Source organism: Pongo pygmaeus, chromosome 4 (assembly GCF_028885625.2).
Source record: "Pongo pygmaeus isolate AG05252 chromosome 4, NHGRI_mPonPyg2-v2.0_pri, whole genome shotgun sequence".
NCBI classification, from domain to species: domain Eukaryota; kingdom Metazoa; phylum Chordata; class Mammalia; order Primates; family Hominidae; genus Pongo; species Pongo pygmaeus.
The window spans coordinates 146,482,081-146,509,597 of NC_072377.2; the positions used below are offsets into that span (position 1 = coordinate 146,482,081).

The window sequence follows — 27,517 nt, forward strand, 5'->3', positions numbered from 1 at the left end:
TTGCTTCAGAAAGGCTCCTGCAGGAAGGAAAATGAGTCTTCCCATCATTACATAAATTCTCATGGGGCTTCCCTTTATAAGTTTATGACAGCCAGGAGTTGAGCCTGGAGCTCTGAGAGAAACAGCCACACACTGATTTATGATGGCAGCTGCTGCTAAATCTCACCCCTCTTTCCTCCTTACAGAGCCATGTTACCTTGGGGTTACAAAACTCTTTTCACTGTTATTCAGGGGAATAATAGTAAAATGCCAGGTTGCGAGTATAAACATGATCATTCTGTGCCTATTATTGTAAATCAAATTTTACCTTGCATCAAAAGCACAGAAAACATTTTATACTATCAGCCACCTCAAGCCCTTGTAGCAGTCTGTCTTTATATAACCCTGGGCTGACCTGACCTCAGTTATTGTTTAGGTTACACTGGACAGGGAAGCTGGTCACACATGTAATCTGGCTATTTCTCCTTACAGACCCAGCTGACCACTTTCCTTGAGCCAAGTATTGACTTGGTCTAAGCATAGCAATGGAGTTAATGATGTGGGCCCAGGGCACCAATTGCCTGGGTTCAGGGATTGGCTCTGTAATTTACCATCTGTGTGACAATGGCAAGTCAATTAACTTATCTATGATCAGTTTCCTTAGCTTTAAAATAGGAATGATGATGATGATGACGGTGCTATGTTATAGGGTTGATGTCGGGTTTAGCTTAGTTAACATACAGCACTCAGAGTGGAGCCTGGGACATAAGCAGCACTTTAAGCGTTATTTATAATTGTGCTTCTAGTGTAGGCACTTCCAATTTTTTAGGATGAAGCCTCTTTTTTTTTATTTTGTTTTATTTTTTGAGACAGAGTCTCATTCTGTCGCCCAGGCTGGAGTGCAATGGTGCGATCTGGGCTCACTGCAACCTCTGCCTCTTGGGTTCAAGTGATTCTCCTGTATCTGCCTCCCGAGTAGCTGGGATTACAGGTGCCCGCCACCAAGCCCAGCTTTTTTTTTTTTTTTTTTTTTTTTTTTTTTTGTATTTTTAGTAGAGGCAGGGTTTCACCACATTGGCCAGGCTGGTCTCAAACTCCTGATCTCAGGTGATCCACCTGCCTCAGCCTCCCAAAGTGCTGGGATAACAGGCATGGGCCACCACGCCTGGCCCGAAACCTCTATTTGTTTTTTTAAAACAATGTTTCAGATGCCAACATGATAATAGACTTTTAAGATCTACATGATGAGCAAATACACAATGACAAGAGACCGGCAAGAATTCAGGGACACTTCTGTACTGGGGTAGGGCTCATTACGGTTCAGTTTTATCCAAGAGTTGGGCAGGGTTTTCCTGTCCACACTGCTGCCCCTCTATGTTCAAGGGCTTGTTGCAGGAGTGCTTGTGAGTGGCGGCCATGGAAAAAGAGGCAGTCCCCCCTGGGATGGTGGATGAGTTCAGCAAAGTTTCTGGACAGTCACCAGATGCCAGTGATAGATGGGAACAAATGCAGGCACCGTCAGGTCTGCTAACCCCTATAGAAACAAGCCATAGTTTGTGACTCACTTCTACTCTCCACTCCATGGCCTGGGTCCCAACCTCTGGTCTAGGCTGTACACTGTAACCTCTCCTCTCCCTAGGCTCCGTCATCATCCGGTGTCCCTGGGGACAGGGGGTGGGAGTTGGGTCTCTTTCTCTGTCTGTGTTCTCATTCTCACCTATCCTTAAATCATAAACTCGAATCCTAACTTCCCCACGGCTTTCCTGTTTCGTTCTTAAGGCCAGAACTATTTTACTCTTTGTGAATTTGTTACAAAAAACCCTTATTCTCTTACAGGCTCCTGGAGAGAGTCAGACTGATGAGGAATTGGCTCTAACCCTGGCTCCACCACTGTGTGATACTGGCCAAACCTTAGTGCCTCCATCATCTTTAGCAAACTAGCACAGGAACAGAATACCACATATTCTCACTTGTAAGTGGAAGCTAAATGATGAGAACACATGGTCACAAAGTGGGGAACAACAGACACTGGGGCCTACTACAGAGTAGAGGATGAGAGGATGAGAGGAAGGAGAGGATCCGGAAGAATAATAAAGTACTAGACTTAATATTTTGTCACTGGGTGATGAAATAATCTGTACAACAAACCCCCGTGACACGAGTTTACCTACATAACAAACCTGCACATGTACCCGTGAACTTAAAAGTTTAAAAAAAAAAAAAAGTGGCCCAGGCGCGGTGGCTCACATCTGTAGTCGTAGCACTTTGGGAGGCCGAAGCGGGTGGATCACTTGAGCCCAGGAGTTCAAGACCAGCCTGGGCAACATGGTGAAACCCCATCTCTACTAAAAATACAAAAATTAGCCAGGTGTGATGGTGTGCACCTGGAATTCCAGCTACTCGGGAGGCTGAGGCACGAGAATCACTTGAACCCTCTACCGGGAGGCAGAGGTTGCAGTGAGCTGAGATTGCGCCACTGCACTCTAGCCTGGGTGAGAGAGTGAGACTCGGTCTCAAAAACAAAACAAAACTCCAAAGTATAATACATCTGACTTCAATTTTATGACATTGTTGTCTTTTATTACATCTTTTTATACTAAAAATAAATAAATAAAAATGTCATAAATAGTAATTGTGTAAATATAAAAGGCCTTATTAAAAAACAAATCTTAGTGCCTCAGTTTTCTCTTCTGTCAAGTGGGCACATAAAATTACCTAAGTCATAGGGTCCTGGGCATTTAAGTGAGAGAACGTACGTGAAATATTTAGCACAGTGGAGGGCTAGGCACACGGGGAGAGTGCAGTTTAAAAGACTAACCAGGCACAAGAGACCAAAGACACAAAAGTCTGTTATTTTCCTAGAGTCAAAAACAAAACTTATTAGAAGACTCTCTACCCAATCTTGTCCTCAAAATTGACTCTAAATCTTTAGTTCACTTTAAACATTCAGTAAATTTATTAACACTGCTTTGAAATTCTCTTTCTATTCTCTCTATCCTGTGACCTCTGACATGATGTCACAATTCACCTTCTGCTCTGACTTTGTGAGAATTTCCCAAGCTAGTTGGTGCATGGGCTTCCTCACTTTTTGCATCGAAGAGGTCTCTGGTCTCCCCTCTCTGAGCACTCTGAGGTAGGGTTGCTGTGCGTTTTGCTCTTGGTCTAATTCCTTTGGCTAAACATGAATAATGATATTAATGAACGGCTTTGGAGATTCTTCTTCCTTCCTTTGCATTTTTCTGAGATATGTTTCTGGTTTTGGTATCTATTAGAAGGGTATTTTGGTTTCTGTTTTGTGACAATCAAGATTTATAGTACAGAAAATTAGAAGTGATTATTTCTATTTCAAGGTACTTTCTGTGGCAGCCAGGTAATCCCTTGGGTGCCCTGATTTACTCAGTTGGTTTTTTTCTCTCTCCTGGGTATAAGACCAACTACGTAATTTACAAAGCCCAGGGCAAAATAAAAATGCAGCATCTCATTCAAAAATTATCAAGAACTTCAAGAGGGTGACAGCACAGCATCAAATCAAGAGCAGGGCACTTCTTTTTTATTTTAATTTTTCCATAAGTTATTGGGGTACAGGTGGTATTTGGTTACATGAGTAAGTTCTTTAATGGTGATTTGTTAGATTTTGGTGCACTCATCACTCGAGTAGTATACACTGCACCCTATTTGTAGTCTTTTATCCTTCGTCCCCCTCTCATCCTTCCTCCTGAGTCCCCAAAGTCCATTGTATCATTCTTAAAGCAGGGCACTTCTAAATCTGGGGCCCTTCTAAGTGCAGGGCCCTATGTGACTGCACGGGTTGCTGGCCCATGAATCTAATCCTGCCTGGGAGGCAATGGTGGTAAGAGCTTTAGAATCCTATAGGCTTGGGTTAGAGTCCTAGCTCTGCAAGTTACTCTTTTGGAGGAAGAAATATATGAAAAAGCGGACGCGGGAGCTTATTAGACTATGAGGAGCACATTAGTTCGATGAGTCCCAGGAGAAGGAGCCAACATTTCTGTATTCCACTTAAGTGCTGAGAACAGTGCTTTGTACCTAAAAAAAAATTTTAATTAAGATATAATTGACATGCAATAAAATTAACTCTTCAAAAGTATACAATCCAGTGGTTTCTAGTACACTCACAAAGTTATACAACTATCACTGCTCTCTAATTCCACAATATTTTCATCACCCAAGAAACCCCATATCTATTAGCAGTATCTATTAGCAGTCACTTCCCATTCCCTCCTGCCTTAGTTCCCGGCAACCACTAAACTACTTTTTGTCTCTATGGATTTGCCTATTCTGGACATTTCATATAAATTAAAAACAATGTATGGCTTTTTGTGTTTGACTTTTTTTTTTTTTTTTTTTTTTTGAGACTGAGTCTCGCTGTTACCTAGGCTGGAGTGCAGTGACTCACTGTAACCTCTGTCTCCTGGGTTCAAATGATTCTCCTGCCTCAGCCTCCTGAGTAGCTGGGACTACAGACATGTGCCACCATGCCCGGCTAATTTTTGTATTTTTAGTAGAGACGGGGTTTCACTGTGTTGCCCAGGCTGGTCTAGAACTCCTGACCTCAGGTGGTCCACCGGCCTCGACCTCCCAGTGTGCTAGGATTACAGGCGTGAGCTACCACACTCAGCCGTGTTTGACTTCTTTCACTTGGCATAATGTTTTCAAGGTTCATCCATGTTGCAGCATGTATTAAGTACTTCATTACTTTTTTTTATTTTGAGACAGGGTCTCATTCTGTCACCCAGGCTGGAGTGCAGTAGCACAATCTTGGTTCACTTCATTCCTTTTTATAGCTGAACAATATTCCATCGTATGAATATAACATTTTGTTGATTCATCTATTGATGGACATTTGGGTTGTTTCCATTTTTTGGCTGTTGTGAATACTGCTACTATGAACATTTGTCTACAAGTTTTTGTGCAAACATATGTTTTCAAGAGTGGAATTGCTGAGTCTTATTGTAACTATGTTCAACTTTTTGAGAACCTGCCAAACTGTTTTCCAAAATGGCTGCACCATTTTACGGTCCCATCAGCAGTATATGAAGGTTCCAATTTCTCCACATCCTCACCAATACTTGCTATTATCTGTCTTTTTAAAATAGCCATCCTAGTGGGTGTAAAGTGGTTTCTCATAGTGGTTTTCATTTGCATTTTTCTGATGACTAATGATGTTGGCCATCTTCTTATGTGCTTATGTGCTTCTTACTTCTTATGTGCAAAGATATTTGCATATCTTCTCTGGAGAATAATCTATTCAGATCCCTTGCCTATTTTAAAATGGGATTATTTGTCTTTTTGTTATTGAGTTGCAGGAGTTATTTATAAATTTTGGATAAATGTACCTTTTATCCATATGTACCTTTGTCAGATACATATGATTTGCAAATATTTATTCTATTATGTGGGTTGTCTTTTCATTTTCTTGATAGTGTCTTTTTGTTACAGGAAAGGGGTCCCAATCCAGACCCCAAGAGAGGGTTCTTGGATCTCACACAAGAAATAATTCAGGGGGAGCCCATAAAGTGAAAGCAAGTTTATGAAGAAAGTGAAGGAATGAAAGAATGGCTACTCCATAGACAGAGCAAACCCCAAGGGCTGCTGGTTGCCCATTTTTTATGGTTATTTCCTGATGATATGCTAAACAAGTGGTGGATTATTCATGCCTCCCCTTTTTAGACCATATAGGGTAACTTACTGACATTGCCATGGCATTTGTAAACTGTTATGGCGCTGGTGGGAGTGTAGCAGTGAGGATGACCAGAGTTCACTCTGGTGGCCATCTTGGTTTTGGGGGGTTGTAGCCCGCTTCTTTACTGCAAGCTGTTTTATCAGTAAGATCTTTATAACCTGTATCTTGTGCCGATCTCCTATCTCATCCTGTGACTTGGAATTCCTAACTGTCTGGGAATGTAGCCTAGTAGGTTGCTCAGCCTTATTTTACCCAGCCCCTACTCAAGATGAAGTTGCTCTGGTTCAAATGCCTCTGACATTTTGAAGCCCAAAAGTTTTTAGTTTTGGTGAATCCAATTTATGTGTTTTTTTCCTTTGATGCTTGTGCCTTTGGTTTCATATCTAGGAAACTATTGCCTAATCCAAGTTCACAAATATTTACTCCTATATTTTCTTCTAAGGGTTTTTTTTTTTTTTTTTTTTTTGAGACGGAGTCTCACTCTATCGCCTAGGCTGGAGTGCAGTGGCGCGATCTCGGCTCACTGAAGCTCCGCCTCCCGGGTTCATGCCATTCTCCTGCCTCAGCCTCCCGAGTAGCTGGGACTACAGGTGCCCGCCACCACGGCCGGCTAATTTTTTGTATTTTTAGTAGAGACGGGGTTTCACCATGTTGGTCAGGCTAGTCTCGATCTCCTGACCTCGTGATCTACCCGCCTCAGCCTCCCAAAGTGCTGGGATTACAGGCGTGAGCCACCGCACCCGGCCTTCTAAGGGTTTTATAGTTTTAGTTCTTACATTTAGGTCGTTGATCCATATTTAGTTAATTTTTGCATATGGTGTGAGGTAGGAAGCCTTCTAAGGGTTTTATAGTTTTAGTTCTTACATTTAGGTCGTTGATCCATATTTAGTTAATTTTTGCATATGGTGTGAGGTAGGAAACGTATAATTTTAATTCCTGCATAGCCTGACGATAATCATGTGACCCTTGGTAAGTTCTTGCACCTAAGTCTCAATTTCCTTATTTGTAAAGTGAGAATAACAAATGGTAGCTAAATCATAAGATTACAGTGAAGATAGAGAGACAATTTACGTAGAGCATTTATCACACTGCTTGAAGCATCCTAACTGCTCAATAAATGTGGTCGGTGTTACAGTTACAACATGAGCGATGAATGCGTGCTTCTACAGTGGAGTGCCAGAAAGACCGGCAGCATTTCTGAGAAGGTAAACGGGAAGAAGTAGGCTTGCTTAGTCCACTTAGAGAAGCAGGTCTGGGATTGTTGTGAGAGTCTCTGCCCTAGGTAGACCACTGCCTCATGATCCCCTCTAGAGATTGGTAAAAATTCGAATTCTCGGGCCCCATTAGAACTACTGAAAAGAGCCTCCAGTGAGCACAGGGCTCGCAGTGGTGGGGGTCACGGTGGTCGCGCCGGCAGCGCCGCCTTGGGCCTGCGGGAGGCGCCTGAGAGGCAGGGGCGACCACGGCGGCTGCGCAGAGTCCTCCCTACGCCGGCGGCCGCACCAGCGGGATCCGCCTGGCTCAGCTGACAGCTCCCGAGAACGGAACAGGCGGCGCGCCGGTTGAGCAGGGCGTCTCTAGGCCTGGTCGGCTGGCGGCGGTGAGTGGGCCCCAGGCAAGGGCGGAGGGCGGAACTTTGGGGTTCGGCACTGCCGGGCGGCCGGAAGGTACGGTGGGGATAGCTCTCTGGGCGCGCGAGGCAGAGAAGGGGACCGGGCCGGGACTGTACACTGGGCCTCAGTCCCTCAAATCCGGGACCGGGCGTCCGCAGCCCGGCTGGCCGGGACTCCCTTCGGGACGCTGAGGAGGAAGGGGAAGGTGTGGGCCCTGCTCCTTCGGGACGCCCCAGGCTGGCCAGCAGCTCGCACGCCCGCATTGCGTCCTCTGATCCCAGCGTTGGGGCCGATAGCTAGCCTTGGGCCTGCTCCTGTTTTTGGGCAGTCGCCCAAACGACTCCGCACGCCGACTGGCGAGCTGAACCCAGACTAGGACACCCGAAGACCAAATGGATAGAATGAGAAGGAAATGGGGGTTAGCAACCTGAATTGAGGTACTGGATTCCAAGTGACAGCTTCACAAGCTTAAATCTTGTAGGGTAGGTCATGAGGAAGTGTTGAAACACTGCTTGGAGTAGAAGTTCTTAGCCCTGGCTGCATATTGGAATCACCTGGAGAACGTGGAAAACTACTGAGGCCTGAATTCATTGTTCTAGGGTGTGGCCTGGGTATTGAGATTTTAAAAAACAGCTCCTCAGAAGATTCTAATGTGCAGTCGGATGGAGAACACTAACCTAAAACCATAAACTGCATGAATGAATCTCTCATCCCATTTGCAAATGTTTTAACAGGAAGAAACAAAAAGCTTAATTCAATTAGCACCATATACTCCCACCTAGTAAAATAAGACAATGTGAAAGGACCTAATACAGTACATAGTAGGTGCTCAAGAAATATAAATTGATTCTGAACCTCATTCTTATCTCATTTGGGAGTTACACATCCGAGAATCTGGTTTTTAATTATGGTTTTGTATATAGTATTTTTGCATATAATTTTAGGGTGTTGATAGGATTCTCCGTAACCCATCTATAGACCATACTCCCTTTTCCCCTCACCCCAGTGAAGAAGCCTAGCTCTAAAGCATTTAGAATAAAACTTAAAAGTTTGTGTTTCTGTACTCTTGTTTTGTTGAAGTATTTTTCTGTTACCAAAATTAACCTTGAGTGCCACTGGCAGGATTAATTCATGAACAAGAGAGGAAAAACTGGAGGGGAATGGCAAATGAAGGAATACAAGAAGCAGAAGAGGAAAGGAGAAAAAACAAAACAAAAAACAAACTGAAGAGGTTGTTTGTTATGGGGCATGGTGTCCTGTCCTCTCATATGACCTTGGTATTCCTCCTTAGCTCCTCCCATGGCTGAGGGCAGACAGATAAAAAGTCCTCAGTCATTGCTGGGGACATGCAAATACTCCTTTAACCACATGGCTGAGTTAGCCTGCCCTAGGAGAGTAACATGCACCTGTAGATTAGGATTGGCTATGTGTTAGGATATGTTTGACTTAAGCGGTGATCATGGAAATTCAGAATTTTAATTTGGAGAGGGTCCTAACACCATCTTTTGTATTTCTTTTCTGCAGATGGCAGGATTTTCATAATATATGTAGTATGAGTTCCACATCTTGGCCTCTTACCCAGCTTCAGCAGTCTCAGCTCCACCAGTTAGAGAGTAAATGGGATTTGCATGAACTCCACTCTGAGCTGAAATACAGACTGTGGTGTTAATATCCTTTTCTTCTGATTGTTGTTAACAGGTACTAACTGACCTCAAGTAGAACATATAATTGTGTCTTAGGGATGCAGCTTAAGCAGAGCCATGAACTAACATCTCCTAGAAAAAAAGTGTTTTTTGAAAATGAAATCATTTTTAATTTCATAGTATGACCTTTTAGAATGTAAAAAATCCTAACTTTTTACTTATGTACATTTTAATTAAAAATATTTTAGTTGTGAGGGAGGATATTTGCAAATGCAATTGTAGTTCTATATTTTAATTGACTGGTAGTTTTTGTTTTATTAAAATGATTTTTGTAAATTCTCATTGCGTATTTTTTCCACATTTAAATTATCTGAAATTGCTGTATCTTTCAGTTGATGCTATTTTAAAAAACATTGATTCATACTTTGTTTTTTGAGACAAGGTCTTGCTCTGTCCCCCAGGCTGGAGTGCAGTGGTGCAAACACGGCTCACTGCAGCCTCAGCATCGAAGGCTCAAGCGATCCTCCTGCCACAGTCACCTGAGTAGCTGGGACTACAGGCACACACCACCACACCTAGCTAATTTTTTATAGAGACAGGATCTTGCTATGTTGCCAGGGCTGATCTCAAACTGCTGGCCTCAAGCGATCCTCCTGCCTTGGCCCCACAAAGTGCTGGGATTACAGGCATGAGCCACCATATCCAGCCAGTTCATACTTTAATTGTAGCTAATTTCTTTCTTTCTTTTTTTTTTTTTTTGGAGACAGAGTCTGTCTCTGTCACCCAGGCTGGAATGCAATGGTGCAATCTCAGCTCACTGCAACCTCTGCCTCCTGGATTCTAGTAATTCTCTAGTCTCGTGCCTCAGCCACCGAGTAGCTGGGATTACATGTGTGTACCACCACGCCCGGCTAATTTTTGTATTTTTAGTAGAGATGGGGTTTTGCTGTGTTGGCCAGGCTAGTCTTGAACTCTTGGCCTCAAGTGATCTGCCTGCCTTGGTCTCCCAAAGTGCTGGAATTAAAGACTTGAGCCACTGTGCCTGGGCCTTGTAGCTAAATTCTTAGTATTACCTAAAATAATGGTAAATCTTTCTTAAAATTTTTATCTTTTAAATATTCTTGAGTCATAATGGTAAATCTTAAAATCGGTGACTGCTTGGATTTGACAAAATCTATTATTTCAAAAATTTAATATTATTTTGCTGCTTGCTCAGTTATCTAATTTTCTTCCATAATATCTATGCCTGTAACATCCTCAAGCACTGTTTTCTCAACTGGGAGCAATTCTGCCTCCAACCCCCATCCTGCCCCAGGACCTGGCGCTATTTGGAGATTTTTTTTTTTTTGAGACGGGGTCTCACTTTGTCAGTCAGGCTGGAGTGCAGTGGTGCTATCATGGCTCACTGCAGCCTCGACCTCCCAGGCTCAAGTGAGCCTCCCATGTCAGCCCCCCAAGTAGCTGGGACCACAGGCGAGCACCACCACACCTGGCTAGATATTTTCAGTTGTCACAGCTCTTGTGGGTGGAAGCGGGCCACTATTGGGTATCTAGTGGGTAAAAGCCAGGGGATGCTGTTAAGATTCCATAATGCACAACACAGCTCTCCAACAACAATTATTTACTCCAAAATATCAATAGAGCTGAAGCTAAGAAAACTTGCCCTAAAGATTCCTGTGGATTTAAAAAATTTACTTTTTTGTTTTTTTGAGACAGAGTCTCACTCTGTCGCCCAGGCTGGAGTGCAGTGGTGCAATCTCGGCTCACTGCAACCTCTGCCTCCCACATTCAAGCAGTTCTCCTGCCTCAACCTCCCTAGTAGCTGGGATTACAGGGGTGCGCCACTACACCCAGCTAATTTTTGTATTTTTAGTAGAGATGGGGTTTCACCATGTTGGCCAGGCTGGTCTCGAACTCCTGACTGCAGGTGATTTGCCCGCCTCAGCTTACCAAAGTGTTGGGATTACAGGCATGAGCCACCACGCCTGGCAAATTAACTTAAGGAAGGAGTGTAATATACTTTGACCACTTTTGCGAGCCAGGCACATTGCTAGGTTCAGTGGACAAGTCCAAGTAAATTTGTGATGTGTGCTTTTCAAAGAAAATTTTCAAATTGTGCTTTTTTTCCTCTAATTCAGTCATAAAATATCTAACTGATAAGATCAGGAATTAGAAGTACCACAACCATCCCTTTTGAAAAAGACTATTAATATTGTAAAACTAATGGAATGCCAGATATGGCTGTCATTTTTGGTTTAGGAGAAAAGTGATAATATCGATTAATTCTTTGCAGTTGTTTGTGCCATTAAGCTTTTTCCACCTCTGTGCATTTTCTTTTCTTTTTTTTTTTTTTGAGACGGAGTTTCGCTCTTGTCGCCCAGGCTAGAGTGCAGTGCTGCGATGTTGGCTCACTGCAGTCTCCACCTCCCGGTTCAAGCGATTCTCCTGTCTCAGCCTCCCAAGTAGCTGGGATTATAGGCACCTGCCACCATGCCTGGCTAATTTTTGTATTTTTAGTAGAGATGGGGTTTCACCATGTTGGCCAGGCTAGTCTCGAACTCCTGACCTCAGGTGATCTGCCCGCCTCGGCCTCCCAAAGTGTTGGGATTACAGGTGTGAGCCACCACACCCGGCCAGCCTCTGTGCATTTTCTGTTCTTAACTGATTTTAATGTTTTCAGGTCCTTATGTCGTCAGAAGATCGAGAAGCTCAGGAGGATGAATTGCTGGCCCTGGCAAGTATTTACGATGGAGATGAATTTAGAAAAGCAGAGTCTGTCCAAGGTGGAGAAACCAGGATCTATTTGGATTTGCCACAGAATTTCAAGATATTTGTGAGCGGTTAGTTAATAATTTCTTAAACAGATTTTTCTATTATTCTTTATTTCTTAGTGTACCTTAAACTATTTGTCATTTTGTGTTTATAGGCATTAGTGATAGGTGGTAGTATTACAGATGTAATGCATGTTTCTGTTTTAAATGAAAATTGCAATGAGGGGCAAGCAGTTTTCAATTTGATTCTACCTTTTTGATCACTGAAGAGGGATATTGTCCTGCATATTTCATACATCCTACTCTGCTAACTAGCAGTTTATCAGCCGTGAGTCATTGGCTGTTACGTAGTAATAATCAAAGAGAAAATGAATGTATGTGAAAACACTTAGAAATTTTCAAGTACAGTGGTGGTGGTTAATAATATTTGGTTTCCAGAATCATTTCAACTATTATAAACATATGACACATACTATTACTCTGTGACCTTTTGCTTCAGAAAAAACAAAACTGCTGCTTTTGATACAGACATTTACAGAAGACTTTGATGCACACTTTCTCAAAATGTTTCTACTATAAAGGGATTGAGTAAAGAACGTAAGTGTGGTAATTTAAATGAAACTTTGATTGTGAGAGTGTTGTGTGCTTTATCATATCCTCAAACCTGAGATCATTGTGTTGGCACAAATTTTCCCAACTGATTCATGGGTAGTTGAGACATGCTGGTCTAAGTGGGACATGCTGGTCTAAGTAGGTCATGCTGTTCAATGGAAATGAACATCTTTTTCTCTAGATTGTGTCTTTAATCATCTACTGTAAACCAAACCACAACAAAACAAACATTGTGTGTTCCTTGGTCATTAGTGTTAGGAATTGTACCCAGAAGTGTATACAAGAATAAGTTGTAGTATTTTCATTATACATTTCATGGTGCTGAGTAGATTTTTCAAGGGCTTATAAGATTTTTTTTAAGGTGGTGGCTACCAAGTTAAAATTAGGAAATAGAAAGTGCTTTGGGGGAGGGTTTTTATCCCTCAACTAAAGCATTAAGTCTTTCTTGAGTGCTGCTCAACAGTAGTGGACACTCAAGTGTTGACCAACTGATCCTTTCTAATCTTTGTTTTTGGTTCAGGCAATTCAAATGAGTGTCTCCAGAATAGTGGCTTTGAATACACCATTTGCTTTCTGCCTCCACTTGTGCTGAACTTTGAACTGCCACCAGATTATCCATCCTCTTCCCCACCTTCATTCACACTTAGTGGCAAATGGCTGTCACCAACTCAGGTTAGACTTGAAACTTAATTTTTCCTATCCATTTTTAGAAACTTAAAAATCATCTTTAATTGAAGACTATCTTAATGATCTTGAATTCAGTGCATGAAAAACAAATGGCTTTGGTTTTGTAATTTTTTTCCCTTGCCTTGGTGAATCCTGATGTTAAGAAATTGAAAATGTTTGGTGTTTTAAAAAGGAATGGCAGTAATTAAAACAATCATGAATTGTAGTAGGAGTAATTTTTAATCAAGTATATTATTTCTTTTCTTATCTTGCTATTTTCCTGTTTAATCTGTATTATAATGGAGACTCTGAGGTCTTCCTCATTTTCCTTAGATATTAATACTACTTTTTTCTTAGTTTCTTATCCATTCCTTAAATGAAAGATTCCATTGTAATTAGGACTAAAAATTGAGCTAATGTAGTTATAATAAGCAAATTTTCTGGCTGAATACAATAACTGATTTTCTTTGTAAAAATCTGTATTGATAACAAATAACAGCCAACTGGTATCACATAGACATAAATGCATACAAGTAGAAATGTGTATAGTTCCTGTAGATATCTCAGTAAGGCTTGAGGCCTTATGTTAATTAAGCACCTCATTTCCTCTGGGTTATATATACTTTTCTGGTAACAACCTCAACTCTTGATTGAGACATAAATATGGCTTGAAGCTAAATATAAATAATATAAAGCATTCTGGGAGAGATAATGAATCAGCAGCTGCTTTTCTAGAAGTCATAATGAAGATTGATAGACTGATGTGTATTAAGAGAAAAGCTCAGCCTGTGCAACATGGCAAAACCCAATTTCTACAAAAAATACAAAAATTAGCCAAGAGTGGTGGTGCGTCCCTGTAATCCCAGCTACTTGGGAGGCTGAGGTGGGAGGATCACTTGAGCCTGGGTGGCAGAGATTGCAGTGAGCCAAGATTGAGCCACTGCACTCCAGCCTGGGTGACAGAGAGAGACCCTGTCTCAAAAAAAAGAAAAAAAAAAAACCCACAAAAGCTGTCGGAGTTGCTGACCTCAAGGAATAGCTCATTAGTTTTTCTCTTTGGATCATAGAGTTTTCATTCCCCCATCCACCAATCTAATCTTTTAAGTGAGAGTACTTTCGCAAACTAGAGCTTATGGTTTAAAAGCAAAATTAAACCTTAAAAAGGATAACACAGGTAGAATAAAAAGGAGTATTACCTTACATTCTAATGTCTGTGCCAGAGGCAACAGATGCAAGACAGTTGATTTGTCCAGAAATATCAAGACTGTTTGGCATTTAGGCTACTGATAATTGGCTGAATTATTTAGATTTTCATAGTCCTGTTTCACCAGAGAGCTTTTCATACTTCACATCACGCATGTGTGTGCATGCACACACACACGCACAAAACAGGGACAGATTAACTGGATGCGTGGTTGTGGTTTCAGATTCCAGCTAACCAGCATCTACTTAATGCTGGATTTGGGGGCGGGGGTGTGTGCTGGGGAAGAGAGTTGTTTTATGTGTTACAGCTAAAATTACAGTAGAATTCTTTATCAAATAAATGTTTATGCATATAATTAACATTTTAATTGGTCTCTTATGTTCCTTCTTGGTTCAGTTCTTGTTTGTTGCTGTACGCTGATTCCTTGGCATTATGACTCTCACCTGTTAATGGTGAAATTGACACATAGAGCTGTCATTCCCTGAATTGGGGTGGGTAGACAGAGGGAAGTGGTTTTAGTTTTCTAAAACCTTATTCCTTATTCCTCCCCCAATATACTTACACAGTCTCTTTCCCGTCCCCCTTCCATTTACATGCATTCCAGCTGCCTTTCTCTCTCTCTCTTTTTTTTTTTTTTTTTTTTTGAGATGGAGTCTTGCTCTGTCACCCAGGCTGGAGCACAGGGGCGCAGTCTCAGTTCACTATAACCTCTGCCTAGTGGGTTCAAGTGGTTGTCCTGCCTCAGCCTCCTGAGTAGCTGGGAATACAGGCGCCCGCCACCACACCTGGCTAATTTTTTGTATTTTTTAGTAGAGACAGTGTTTCACCATGTTGGCCAGGCTGATCACCAACCCCTGACCTCAGGTGATCCACCCGCCTTGGCCTCCCAGAGTTCTGGGATTACAGGCATGAGCCACCACGCCCGGCCCCAGCTGCCTCTCTTGAGAAGGGACTGGGGTAGAAAAGAGGTTGGAGAATGGCTTCTTCATAGGACTTGGTAGCTCACACAGCACTCAGAGCTTCCGTTTTAGTATTTATCACATTTTACAGATTTTAGCAGATTTCTCAAAAGCATGGTTGATTTATAAGGATATTTATGCAAATGTGAAAAATCATTAGTTGTTCAATCTTAACTCATCAATAAGTATTTAAGGTGGTACCTATGCAGGGTTTAGTCAGTGGCACTACACAGAGTGTGAGAAACAGAAAATCTGGTCCCTTTTCATTTGTCATTTAAATTTACAAAATTTGTTTGCCATCTGGAAGGCATATTTTTGGATGTTTACCTAAAAAAGAAAAGCTGCTTATAATTCCTGTGCTCTAGTTATAAATATTTTATATTTCTAATGGAAAATCCTCTTACATTTGCCTTTCAAATTGAACAGACCAGTTTTAAAGAGGAAAATTCCAAATAATTTAACTTTGGTTGCTTAGCTTAGGAAGTGTAAGCTTTCTCTATGGCTGCCAAACCTTGCTGAGGGCTTGTGATTAGGACCAGGGTCAATATCAGGCAGCTTCCCTCCATTAACCAGGATCTGATGTAAGCCCAGATTGCTTACTTAAAAGCAGTTTGTAAATCTGAACAAGGACTCTGAGGTTGAATTCTGTTAGTGATTGTTTCAGATGAGTTGACTTTTTGATAAAACTGAAAGAATTAATTTTAAAACTTGGATAGTGTTTTTAAACTATTCTTTTTCTAACCATTATTCTAGGATACCAACAGGGCTAGGACTCCTAATGGAAGAAAAATAGTTTATTTTTAGAACTAGATCTCTTTGTCCTACATGAGGTATATGGCAGTACTAAAAGATTAAAGAACAGAAGAAAGTCTTCCATTTCAGTGGCTAAAATGTACAGCTATTTCTCTACCTTACGGAGTCTTGCTATTTCTCTTGTTCTCATGGTACTTCTTGCTTCTGACTTTGTGTTCTACTCTGGCTCATGTTGCCGAATAGTTTAAGAAGTGCTCCAGTAAGAATGTTTGTACCGTTTTGTAGCACAGTGTATCACAGCAGTAAAAAATAGTGTTAGAATAAGGGCCTAACTTGCAAGTGGAAGAGATTTCTAGGGAAACCAGGAGTTGGCAGCAGCATCATCTTTCCAAACTCACCAACATCTTCATGTGTTTTCTCCTAGCTATCTGCTCTATGCAAGCACTTAGACAACCTATGGGAAGAACACCGTGGCAGCGTGGTCCTGTTTGCCTGGATGCAATTTCTTAAGGAAGAGACCCTAGCATACTTGAATATTGTCTCTCCTTTTGAGCTCAAGATTGGTTCTCAGAAAAAAGTGCAGAGAAGGACAGCTCAAGCTTCTCCCAACACAGAGCTAGATTTTGGAGGAGCTGCTGGATCTAATGTAGACCAAGAGGAAATTGTGGATGAAAGAGCTGTGCAGGATGTGGAATCACTGTCAAATCTGATCCAGGAAATCTTGGACTTTGATCAAGCTCAGCAGATAAAATGCTTTAATAGTAAATTGTTCCTGTGCAATATCTGTTTCTGTGAGAAGCTGGGTAGTGAATGCATGTACTTCTTGGAGTGCAGGCATGTATACTGCAAAGCCTGTCTGAAGGACTACTTTGAAATCCAGATCAGAGATGGCCAGGTTCAATGCCTCAACTGCCCAGAACCAAAGTGCCCTTCGGTGGCCACTCCTGGTCAGGTAACTGTTTACCCTGCTGATGGTTGCCTCCTAATTCTCTTCCATAAATGGAGATATCATCTCAGGAACTTCCTTGATAGGGCTCATGGGGCAGTCTGAGGCCTTGGAGCCAGCCCACAAGTTGTTTTGCTGTATCCATTAAGAATGCTATGGTCTTAGTCTACTGCTTAAGCAAATGGAATGCTTCCTTTGGCCTTGCAATGGGCAAGGATGAGTGTTAAAGTGGTTATTAAGTAATTGTGATAATTTACTTTGTATATCTGCTAGGATCCCATAAACCTTGGGGAATCACTAGCTTATTCTTGTGTGAGGTTGGGATCTGAAGGGGACATCTCTTAGAATGATGAACCAACTTTTTTATAGACTTCAGCAGAAGTACAGCCTACTTAGGTTTTGTTGTTGTTGTTGTTGTTTTGTTTTGTTTTGTTTGAGACGGGAGTCTTGCTGTATCACCTAGGATGGAGTGCAGGGGCATGATCTCAGCTCACGGCAGCCTCTGCCTCCAAGGTTCAAGTGATTTCCTGCCTCAGCCTCCCAAGTAGCTGGGATTACAGGCACCCGCCACCATGACTGGCTAATTTTTTTTGTATTTTTAGTAGAGACGGGGTTTCACCATGTTGGCCAGGCTGGTCTTGAACTCCTGACCTCAAGTGATCCTCCCACTTCGGCCTCCCAAAGTGTTGGGATTACAGGCGTGAGCCACTGCGCCTGGTCAGTTTTTTGTTTTCTTATTAAAGCATAATTTTACTTAAAATAAACTACACATTTAAATCATACAAGGCTAGCATGGTAGCTTACACCTATAATCCCAGCACTTTGGGAGGCCAAGATAGGAGGATCGCTTGAGGCTAGGGGTTTAAAACCAGCCTGTGCAAAATAGCATGACTCCATGTCTTAAAAAAAAAATCAGGCATGATGGCAAGTGCCTGTTGTCCTAGCTACTTGGGAAGCTGAGGTAGAGAATCATTTGAGCCCAGGAGTTCAAGGCTGCAGTGAGCTATGATTGCACCACTGCACTCCAGTCTGGACGACAGAGTAAGACCCCATCTCTAAAGAAATAAAACTAAAATATAAAATAAATTGGACACTTTGCTTAGTTTTAACAAATGTGTAGACCCCTATAATTGTCATCTCAGTCAAAATGTACTTGGTTTGAATTTGAAGTGAAAGAGAGGTTTTAATTTATGTGCCCATCTGGTTTACACTAGCATCCTAAGAATCTCCTCAGGTTCAGAACTGGTTGTGGAATCATCAAACCTATGGTGTTTTGTATTTCCCTCCAGGTCAAAGAGTTAGTGGAAGCAGAGTTATTTGCCCGTTATGACCGCCTTCTCCTCCAGTCCTCCTTGGACCTGATGGCAGATGTGGTGTACTGCCCCCGGCCGTGCTGCCAGCTGCCTGTGATGCAGGAGCCTGGCTGCACCATGGGTATCTGCTCTAGCTGCAATTTTGCCTTCTGTACTTTGTGCAGGTTGACCTACCATGGGGTCTCTCCATGTAAGGTGACTGCAGGTATGTTTTAACTGTGAACCCAAACCCCCATCCCCAATCTCTCCCTCACATTTCACTCTACTACCAGGGCCTTATGACTTCATTCTTCAATTTGGAAGTATTCATTTAGCAGATATTTCTGTGTCACTGACTGTCTCAGGCCTTGGGGCTGTGGTAGTGACCAGAAGAGAGAAAATCTCTGCCCTCATGGAACTTACATTCTACTAGGGGAGACAGGAAAACAAAATAAGGATATTAGGTGGTGGTAAGTGCTGAAGAGGCAGAAGAAATAAAGCAAGGACAGGATATTAAGTGTTCTGAAGGGGAGGGGACTTGGGATTTTAGTTAGAGAAAACAGGGGAGGCCTCACTGGCAAAGTGGTTTAAGTAAAGACTTGAAGGAGGTAAGAAAAACTGTGCAGATACCAGGGAGGAACATTCCAGGAGAAGGAATGGCGTGGGAAATTCTATATACGAACATGGAATAATGTAGATCCTGGATGGCCAGTGCAGGGCATCTAAGCTGCCATTCTTGTCTCCATGGCACATGTGTTTGACTAGTCATCAAATGCTTTCTCCTTGAGCCCAGAGAGGCCTCAGAATCTCCCTCAACATGGCACTTCGGAAAACTACCCTCTGATGAAGTAGACACAGGAGTGAAATGTGTTTGCCATTTCCAGTCTAGATAAGGAATCATAAATCAGGCCCTTAACGTCGATTTAATTGGACTTTGGTGGCTTAGTCTTTTTCAGACTAACAGGGATAATGATAACAGCTACCTCACAAAATTGCACTAGAGCAGATAACAATAACTTCACAGGGTTATTCTAAGGATGAAGGGAACGAATATCGTGCTATTCAAAATTGTTATATTTGTTACACTGGTCTATAATGAGATATAGAAATTGAGAGGGTTAGAAACTTTTATAGTGATTTCACATAATTTTATGTCAAATCTAATAAAAATTTAGACTTTTTTTCATTTTTCTAATAATTGATTGTTAGCTGACTGTGATGGTGCACACCTGTAGTTCTAGCTATTCGGAAGGCTACAGCAGGAGGATCTTTTGAGCCTCAGTTGAGACTAGCTTGGGCAACGTAGTGAGACTCTGCTTCTAAAAAAATTAAATCAAGCAAACCTGATTATATCTTATAAAAGTGTTGATCTTTGATGTATTAGAGAAAAAAAACTGGGCCTTTACCATAAATAGTTTGAGAAACAGTGGGCTAATACATGTAAAATGCAGAATGGGGCTGGGCATAGTGGCTCACCTCTGTAATCTCAGCACTTTGGGAGGCCAAGGTGGGTGGATTGCTTGAGTCCAGGAGTTTGACACCATGGCAAAACCCCGTGTCTACAAAAAAATACAAAAATTAACGAGGTGTGGTGGTGCACATCTGTAGTCTCAGCCACTCAGGTTGCTGAGGCGGGAGGATCGCTTGAACCCAGGAGGTAGAGGCTGCAGTGAGCCAGATTGCGCCACTGCACTCCAGCCTGGGGGACAGAGTGGGACCGTGTCTCAAAAAAAAAAAAAGAGGAAAAATAAAAATAGTAATTATTAATGCTATTATTATTGTAGTTATTACTTGCTAATGTTAGCAGACTGTCATTATTTCCAAGAAAGCACCATGAAAGGAAAGACTGAGTAGATAATTTCAGTTGCCTCAGGCAGCATCTTGTGGAAGGTAAGGCCAGATGGGATGGAGAACTTAGCAAAGTATAATATAAGCCTTTACTTTAGACTTCTGTAACCTTTTCATTAAAAGTCGACAGTACATTTCAGGTGTTTCACAGCATTCAGGGAAGAAATTGAAGATAGACTCAGGGCTTTAGCGAAATTAGGAATCTCTCCCTCTCTTTGTATGTATATATTATATAAAATATGAAATACTAATAATTTTATTATTTTGGAAAGACTAAAGCAATATAACCTTTGTCCTTAAGATGCCTAGGAACACAAAATGCATTGAATTATTAGAGGGATGAGATTTACATTGCTTCACTGCTACATTGAAGTAGAGGTGATGGAGCTGTGGGAATGTACTACACAGAGAATTCACAGGTGAAAGCAAAGAGTGGAGATAGGATATAGGATTCTATATCAGAAGATGTCTTTTGCTTTAAAAGGGAGATAGACTTCCAAATAATGTGAGGAAAGTAAACTGATAAAATAACTAGAACATTGTTGAGAAAACTCTTTAATTAATTGTGTTGAAAAATTAAGGTAATAGAACTGTGAACAAAAGCCTTTTGTCTGCAAGTAAAGCCTTTGGGATTGGTTACCTGTTCCATTTCAGTTAAATGATAGAGCAGTAGAAGCCAGATTGAAGAGTATCGAGGGAAAACTTTTCAGCACCTGTAGCAAAGCATAGTACAGGGTGAGACTTGGGTGGTAAGTTTTATTCACTGATTTTTTTTTTTACACAGAATTGAAGAGGTAGTCTTTGCCCTTAAGCCAAAGGTGCCTTTGTGTTTGGTAGGCCTCTTCATTATCAAACAGTGAATGGTGCTGACTTAGTGGAAAAATCAATGTCTGTTTCAACCTTTGTGTCTTCTAGATAAGTCAGTCTTTAACTGCATACTTCTAGTTGCATAAACATACCAACATTAAGAAATCAAAATCAAAGGAAAAAAATAGCCTATCTTATTCTACCACTTTTAGCAGATACATCTTTTCTAGTTGGGGGATTCCTTTCCATTTATTATCATTTGTGCATGTATAATTTTTACTGGGTTATAACATAAATATACTTTTTTTCTGGATTCTGTGATGAGTGTTTTAATTGGTTGTAGCGAACCTAATTATGTTTTTAATAATTGAATATTATGTCATTAAATGGCTCTTCCAAACATAATTATTTCCTTAGAAATTTAATTTTTTTGCCATTGTTATATGCATCTCCATGCATATGACTTCGGATTATTTCCTTATGATAAAGTTCTAGGAATAACATTATTGAATAGTCGAAGATTATAGCCATTTTTAATGATTTTTAGTCAGCATTACAAAGTTATATAAAAGTTAATTTTCCATTTCACTTTGTAGAAAAATTAATGGACTTACGAAATGAATACCTGCAAGCAGATGAGGCTAATAAAAGACTTTTGGATCAAAGGTATGGTAAGAGAGTGATTCAGAAGGCACTGGAAGAGATGGAAAGTAAGGAGTGGCTAGAGAAGAACTCAAAGAGCTGCCCATGTTGTGGAACTCCCATAGAGGTAAATGTTTTGGGACAGACTTGGAGGCCATCAGACTTGCAAGGATGTTATGATTACCTTAAGAAGCCTTACTAGTCAATTTTATGATTTATAAAACACATGCTGGTATTATTACACCTTCTTACGTGGAAGGTGGAAATTTCACTACTAGATCTTGTTATCGACCTTAAATGTTTGTAGACTTCCCTTTTCAAAGTGTTTGCTTACAGTGACCATTGTTCTCACATTGTATCCACCTCAAAATTGAATGGGTTGTAAGGAGGGCATACTAGAGCTATGGTCAACTCTTACTTCGTCTATGTGATTAAAAAAAATCAAATCTGATCTCTCAGAACTATGTATCCTGGAATGCTGCACACCTGTTTAAGATACACTCAGGAATTAATTTGAGTCAAAATAATTAGATCTATTACTTCTTGACAAAAATCTTAATATGTTTTAAAATCAAAATACATCTTTGCATTTGATTCTGTTGTTCTAATCTGTTATGTCTGAACTGAACATAGTGGGCTCCAGTTAAGGAAACTGGGACTATATGTAATCACTTTTTTTTTTTTTTTTTTTGATACTGAGTCTCTCTTGCCCAGGCTGGAGTACAGTAGTGCCATCTCAGCTAACTGCAATCCCCGCCTCCCAGGTTCAAGGAATTTTCATGCCTCAGCCTCCCGAGTAGCTGGGATTACAGGCGCCAGCCACCACACCTGGCTAATTTTTGTATTTTTAGTAGAGACAGGGTTTCACCATGTTGGCCAGGCTGGTCTCGAACTCCTGACCTCAAATGACTCGCTCACCTTGGCTTCCCAAAGTGCTAGGATTACAGGCATGAGCCACCACACCTGGCCATATAATCACTTTTGACATACCTTAGCCCTATGACAGAGTGGAGGACTTGGTACCAAATATTTACTTAGATTTCTGTAAAAATTAAAAACCCAAACATTACATCCAAACATTTTAATATTAATCTAACTACATTTTCCAGTTATACGCGTGTGATTTTTATCTACTGCTTGTCAGAAGAGATTGTGTCAAGTAACTAGTTGTAGTAACACTAGCTATTTTCTGTATTTTACTTCTAATGCAAAATAGAAAGTATTACATAGTCATCAGTGTGTTACATTGATATCTCAACCCTGCATAAGAAAAGGGAGAAGACCAGGACAATGTTGTACTGAATCATTTTGGCATGTGCTGTCTCTTCTGCTTTTATAGCCTTGATATTTTTCTCTTTCTGTCCTTCCCACCAGAAATTAGATGGATGTAACAAGATGACATGTACTGGCTGTATGCAATATTTCTGTTGGATTTGCATGGGTTCTCTCTCTAGGGCAAACCCTTACAAACATTTCAATGATCCTGGTTCACCATGTTTTAACCGGTATGTATACACAGAACTCCTTAGGCTCACCAGCAATTTTTGGTACTTGATTTGCAGACCACAAATCCAGTGTTTTATTTAAGTACTTGGACTTATTTAGAGAATTCTCTTACATGTTTTCCCCTATAAAGGAATTTTTATATTATTTTCTCAAAAATGAGTTTTATAATGAGAATATACACCATCTGGAAGTTTTTATAGTGAAAGTTTTCAAACACAGAAAATTTGAAAGGATAGGACTATGAATAGTAGGATACTTTCCACCCAAATTAACAGTTGATAGTACTTTGCCATATTTGTTCCCTTAATATTTTTACTGAACTACATGAAGTTGGAGTTATGATAATGCTTCAACTCTAAATATTTCCACGTTTCTCCTAAGATAAGGAAAATGCTTCTACATAATGACAGTACTTTTAAAAAATTTAATGATAGTGGCATACTATTATCTAGTAAACAAACATATTTGAAACTTCCTAATTATTTCTGAAAATATCTTTTAAAGCTAGTTGATTGAACCAGAATCTAAACAAGTTCAGTCATTGTATTTGGTTCTATCTCTTTAGTCTCTTAATACAGAAAAGCTTTGGCCCACCTTTTTTGTGTGTGTGTTTTGTGAACATTCACTTTTTTTTTTTTTTTTTTTTGAGTCAGAGTCTCACTCTGTCACCCAGGCTGGAGTGTAGTGGTGCTATCTCGGCTCACTGCAAGCTCCGCCTTCTGGGTTCCTGCCATTCTGCCTCAGCCTCCTGAGTAGCTGGGACTACAGGCGCCTGCCACCACGCCCAGCTAATTTTTTTGTATTTTTAGTAGAGACGGGGTTTCACCATGTTAGCCAGGATGGTCTCGATCTCCTGACCTCGTGATCTGCCCACCTCGGCCTCCCAAAGTGCTGGGATTACAGGCGTGAGCCACCACACCCGGCCGAACATTCACTTTTTGAAGAGTCCAGGCCAGTTGTCTTATATAATGTCTTACCTTCTAGAGTTTTATTTGTCTATGGTGTCCTTTAGCTTGTTTCTCTTATTTGCTATAAACTGGAAGTTAGGTCTAGACTGAAGTTTGATTAGATTTAGAATAACATTTTTTATGCTGATAATTCATGAGGAGTGATGTGTATTCTGTATTGGATCACATCAAGAGGTCCATGATGTCCCTCATTAGTGTGGTGCTCAGTTCTACAGTTTGCTTTATTGTAAAGGCACGTTTTCCATTTTGTTATTAGGAAGTAATCTGTGGGGTGATTCCTTGGCACAATGTGAATATCCTGTTCTCCAAGAGCTCTCCACTTTCAGCATCAGTTGATGATCTTTGTTAAGAGGTGTCTGTTAAGTAAACACATTGGTATTGTGAAACTGTAAGAGAAATTGAAGAAACAAGCCCTGCCATGAACTATTTGGAATCTAGTGTTGGAAATTGCATAAATTGTAGATAACATAAGGAAAGGAAGACAAATTGACAGCTACAAAACATTCTACAAATGGAGGGTGCAAGGACTGTGAAGATAGAATGGAGTGATGAGCATGTAATAGTAATAATAGTGTCTTGAAAGAGTTCAGTTTAAATTGCCTGACTTCCCCAGTCTTGGCTTGTTCCATGTATTGTATACACTGAATATCAGTTTTGTGATACCCATCCCCCATTATTGTTTATCCTTGGCCCTGGAAAATTTGTCTGGATTCTAAAAGGACTGTTTTGTTCGTTTGTTTTAATTTGGAAAGGAGAGCTTTATTTCTTATAAAGAGTTGAAGCCGGCAAGGTGGCCATTATGACAGGTTGGGAAGCATAGTCTTCAGCGAGAAGCTGGAAACAGACACTTTAAGGATGGGAAGAGGAAGACAGGGATTTATGCCCTACAAGATAGCCAGATATACATATTCAGTAAGGTATAGGAGGAGTCATGAATATTTATGAAAGGAGAAATACGCTGCATGTGCAGTTGAGCTTCATTACCCTTCAGGGGACCCATGTTCAAAAAATGGTGGCATAAGCATGATCTCTGAGGGAGTTCTCTGATATCAAAAGGTGAAGCAGAGAACACGAAAACCTCAGTACACATCGTCCATAGACTGGCTAGAACCACTCCATGGTCAGTGGTCTATTGGCAGGAAGAAATGCTGGTTGGTTTTTGTGCCAAAACTGCAGAAGGGAGGGGCAGCGTCAGGTGGTTGGTTGATATCAGCGGTGGAGCAAGTCTTCCCAAAGGGTTGGTTTGAACGCTTAGGGAAAGAAAGCCTAATGGTGGTCAGTGAGGGAAGGGGGTATGACCAGGTGTGTCTGGCCTCCCATCCCGTCATGGCCGGGAACTGTTTTCAGGGTTTATCTGGGGTTCCCTTGGCCAGGAGAGGGTCTGTTCAGTTGGTTGTGGGGCTTAGGGTATCATTTTTATTTCTCATTTTCCCCTTTTTGGCTGAGATTTGCCAGAGGCAGCATTGATGGTCAAACTTATTTTGTCCCATATCATTGCTGGAGTGGTATGGCTAACCTGCCTCGCCTCCATCTAGGCCCTCAGTGGGACCCCTATGGCCAAGGGACGTAAGGCCAAAAGACAGCCAATTAAATCTTCCAGGCCAGTGGGAATGGAGCTGGACAGGTACTCATCCACCTTAAATGGGCCATTCTTAACCAACTTTAGGGTAGATTGTTTAGAGGGACCCATATTTCAGCCCTCCTCAGTGCAATGATTAAAGGAGAAGAAAAGATATACAAAAATGTTATAACAGTACAAAAAATATTTTTCAGCAGAGAGGCAATTTATATTGTTTCATTCAAGTGTATAAAAATGTACCTTTTTTAATGCTTCCAGGCTGTTTTATGCTGTGGATGTTGATGACGATATTTGGGAAGATGAGGTTGAAGACTAGTTAACTACTGCTCAAGATATGGAAGTGGATTGTTTTTCCCTAATCTTTCATCAAGTACACAAAGTAACTTTGCGGGATATTTAGGGTACTATTCATTCACTCATCCTGCGTAGAAGATATGGAAGAACAAGGTTTATATTTTCATGTGGTACTACTGAAGAAGGTGCATTCATACATTTTTTAATGTAAGTTGAGAAAAATTAGAAGCCAAAGGTTCAGAAAATGAAACTACAGAATATTAAATATTATAATGTGCCCAAAGCTCTGAATAGTTAAAAATTAAATATTTATTTTCTTCCCCAAGCTTTAGGTAAGGAGAAGAGGGGTCAAGAGTTAAACTTAGAGACCCTTTGTCTCTGAGAAGCATCCTTCTAAGACATTCTGTTGGAGTTCCCTCAGTACTATTCCTTACAACTGGAGTGGGTAGAAGCCTTATGAAAATTATACTGAGAACCTGATCTCATTTACTCCATGTTAATCACATTCCTACCAACCTAAATTTCTGCCAAGTCAGTTCTCTTTGGAGGAAGCCCTTTACTCTGTAACTGACTGGATGGTCCAGTGTCATTTTGATCTGCTTTTCAGAATGGAAATTTATAATATAAATATATGTTTTAATACCACAAACACTGTGGGGCACTTGATATTTATTAGTGGTGTATATGGTCCACTGGTTTCAGGCCAAATCTAGGATTTAGTGATACTGGCTCAGAAGAATTTAAGTTCTATTCAACTTTCCTGGGTGTTAGAACCTAGATTCAAAATGACTTGTCTTTGCTACTTTTGTTCCACATTCTCTTTCTTTACCTTTGCCCTACCTTCTGTTTGTAAGGATGATTTTAATATTAATTCCAGGAACACATGTTTTTATTTCCTCTGCTGGAATAGGAGAAAGCTTAATATATTCCCAAGCTGAATGTTCTTGAATTATCTGCATTTACCACTGTATATGCATATAGTGACACTATAACCTGTCTATACTACAGTAGTTCCAGTCCTAACTTTCTGAATTATTTTTAAAGATCTTCTCTAACAAGCTATGGAAATTTGGCTTCATACTCTTTTTTTTGCAACAGCAGTGTTCTGGGTGATAATTTTGAATTGATACCTGTTCCTTTTTCTGGGTTTTGTTGGCTTTTTGAAAAATTGTCTTTCCTTATCATTGGTGGGAGGCTTGGTAGCAAAGTAACATTTTTTGGAAAAGAGGACAGAAAAATTGAACTGCAGCTTGAGAACGTATTCTTTTTTTCCTACTTTGTCATTGCAAATTGAGGAATCACTTTTAACTGTTTTAGGTGTGTGTGTCCAGAGTGAGCAAGGACTGTCTTTGGATTGTCAAAGAGGATGCTTAATCTTAAAATAAAAATAAATTTAAAAATCATCTTATAATTAGAACAGAGTTGCTGCTATTTGTTCTGTCACCAAGGCAACTAATCACATTTTAAAACTGTTCAGCATATAACATGTTCTTAAAGTAAGAAGAAAAATGTCACAGAATAGCATCTCTTTTACCTGGGCTTGTGACTGAGCTTAGGTTTTAGGGCCCATATTTTGTTTAAACCAGATAGTTTCATGGTCTTCCATTCAGGACATTTTGTGTAAAAATTGAGGTTAATTTGCTGGGCACAGTGGCTCACGCCTGTAATCCCAGCACTTTGGGAGGCCTAGGCGGGTGGATCACGAGGTCAGGAGTTCGAGACCATCATGGCTAA

General features: G+C 40.8%; 1 protein-coding gene across 5 annotated transcripts; it reads left to right on the forward strand.

Moving 5' to 3' along the window:
* Window positions 1–3,017: 3,017 nt before the first annotated feature.
* Window positions 3,018–27,200, forward strand: RNF14 (ring finger protein 14). Of its 5 annotated transcripts, XM_054488037.2 has the most exons (10): window positions 3,018–3,112; window positions 6,816–6,885; window positions 8,818–8,991; window positions 11,617–11,776; window positions 12,840–12,991; window positions 16,326–16,853; window positions 18,137–18,365; window positions 21,391–21,563; window positions 22,811–22,941; window positions 25,748–27,200. In XM_054488037.2, exons 4-10 carry the CDS (start codon window positions 11,623–11,625, stop codon window positions 25,803–25,805), a joined length of 1,425 nt encoding a protein of 474 aa, XP_054344012.1. In that variant the 5' UTR covers window positions 3,018–3,112; window positions 6,816–6,885; window positions 8,818–8,991; window positions 11,617–11,622; the 3' UTR covers window positions 25,806–27,200. The 5 variants fall into 5 exon arrangements, with proteins under 5 accessions (XP_054344012.1, XP_054344011.1, XP_054344014.1 ...); XM_054488036.2 differs by lacking the exons at window positions 3,018–3,112; window positions 6,816–6,885 and adding an exon at window positions 7,079–7,280; XM_054488039.2 differs by lacking the exons at window positions 3,018–3,112; window positions 6,816–6,885; window positions 8,818–8,991 and adding an exon at window positions 7,142–7,280.
* The last annotated feature ends 317 nt before the right edge of the window (window positions 27,201–27,517 follow it).

Bases quoted from the DNA above. Each gene is read 5' to 3' on its own strand.
- RNF14 (XM_054488037.2), top strand. From the start codon at position 11,623: ATGTCGTCAGAAGATCGAGAAGCTCAGGAGGATGAATTGCTGGCCCTG. The intron at 11,777-12,839 runs GTTAGTTAATAA...TTTTTGGTTCAG, and splicing joins TTTCAAGATATTTGTGAGCG to GCAATTCAAATGAGTGTCTC. The intron at 21,564-22,810 runs GTAAATGTTTTG...CCTTCCCACCAG, and splicing joins GTTGTGGAACTCCCATAGAG to AAATTAGATGGATGTAACAA.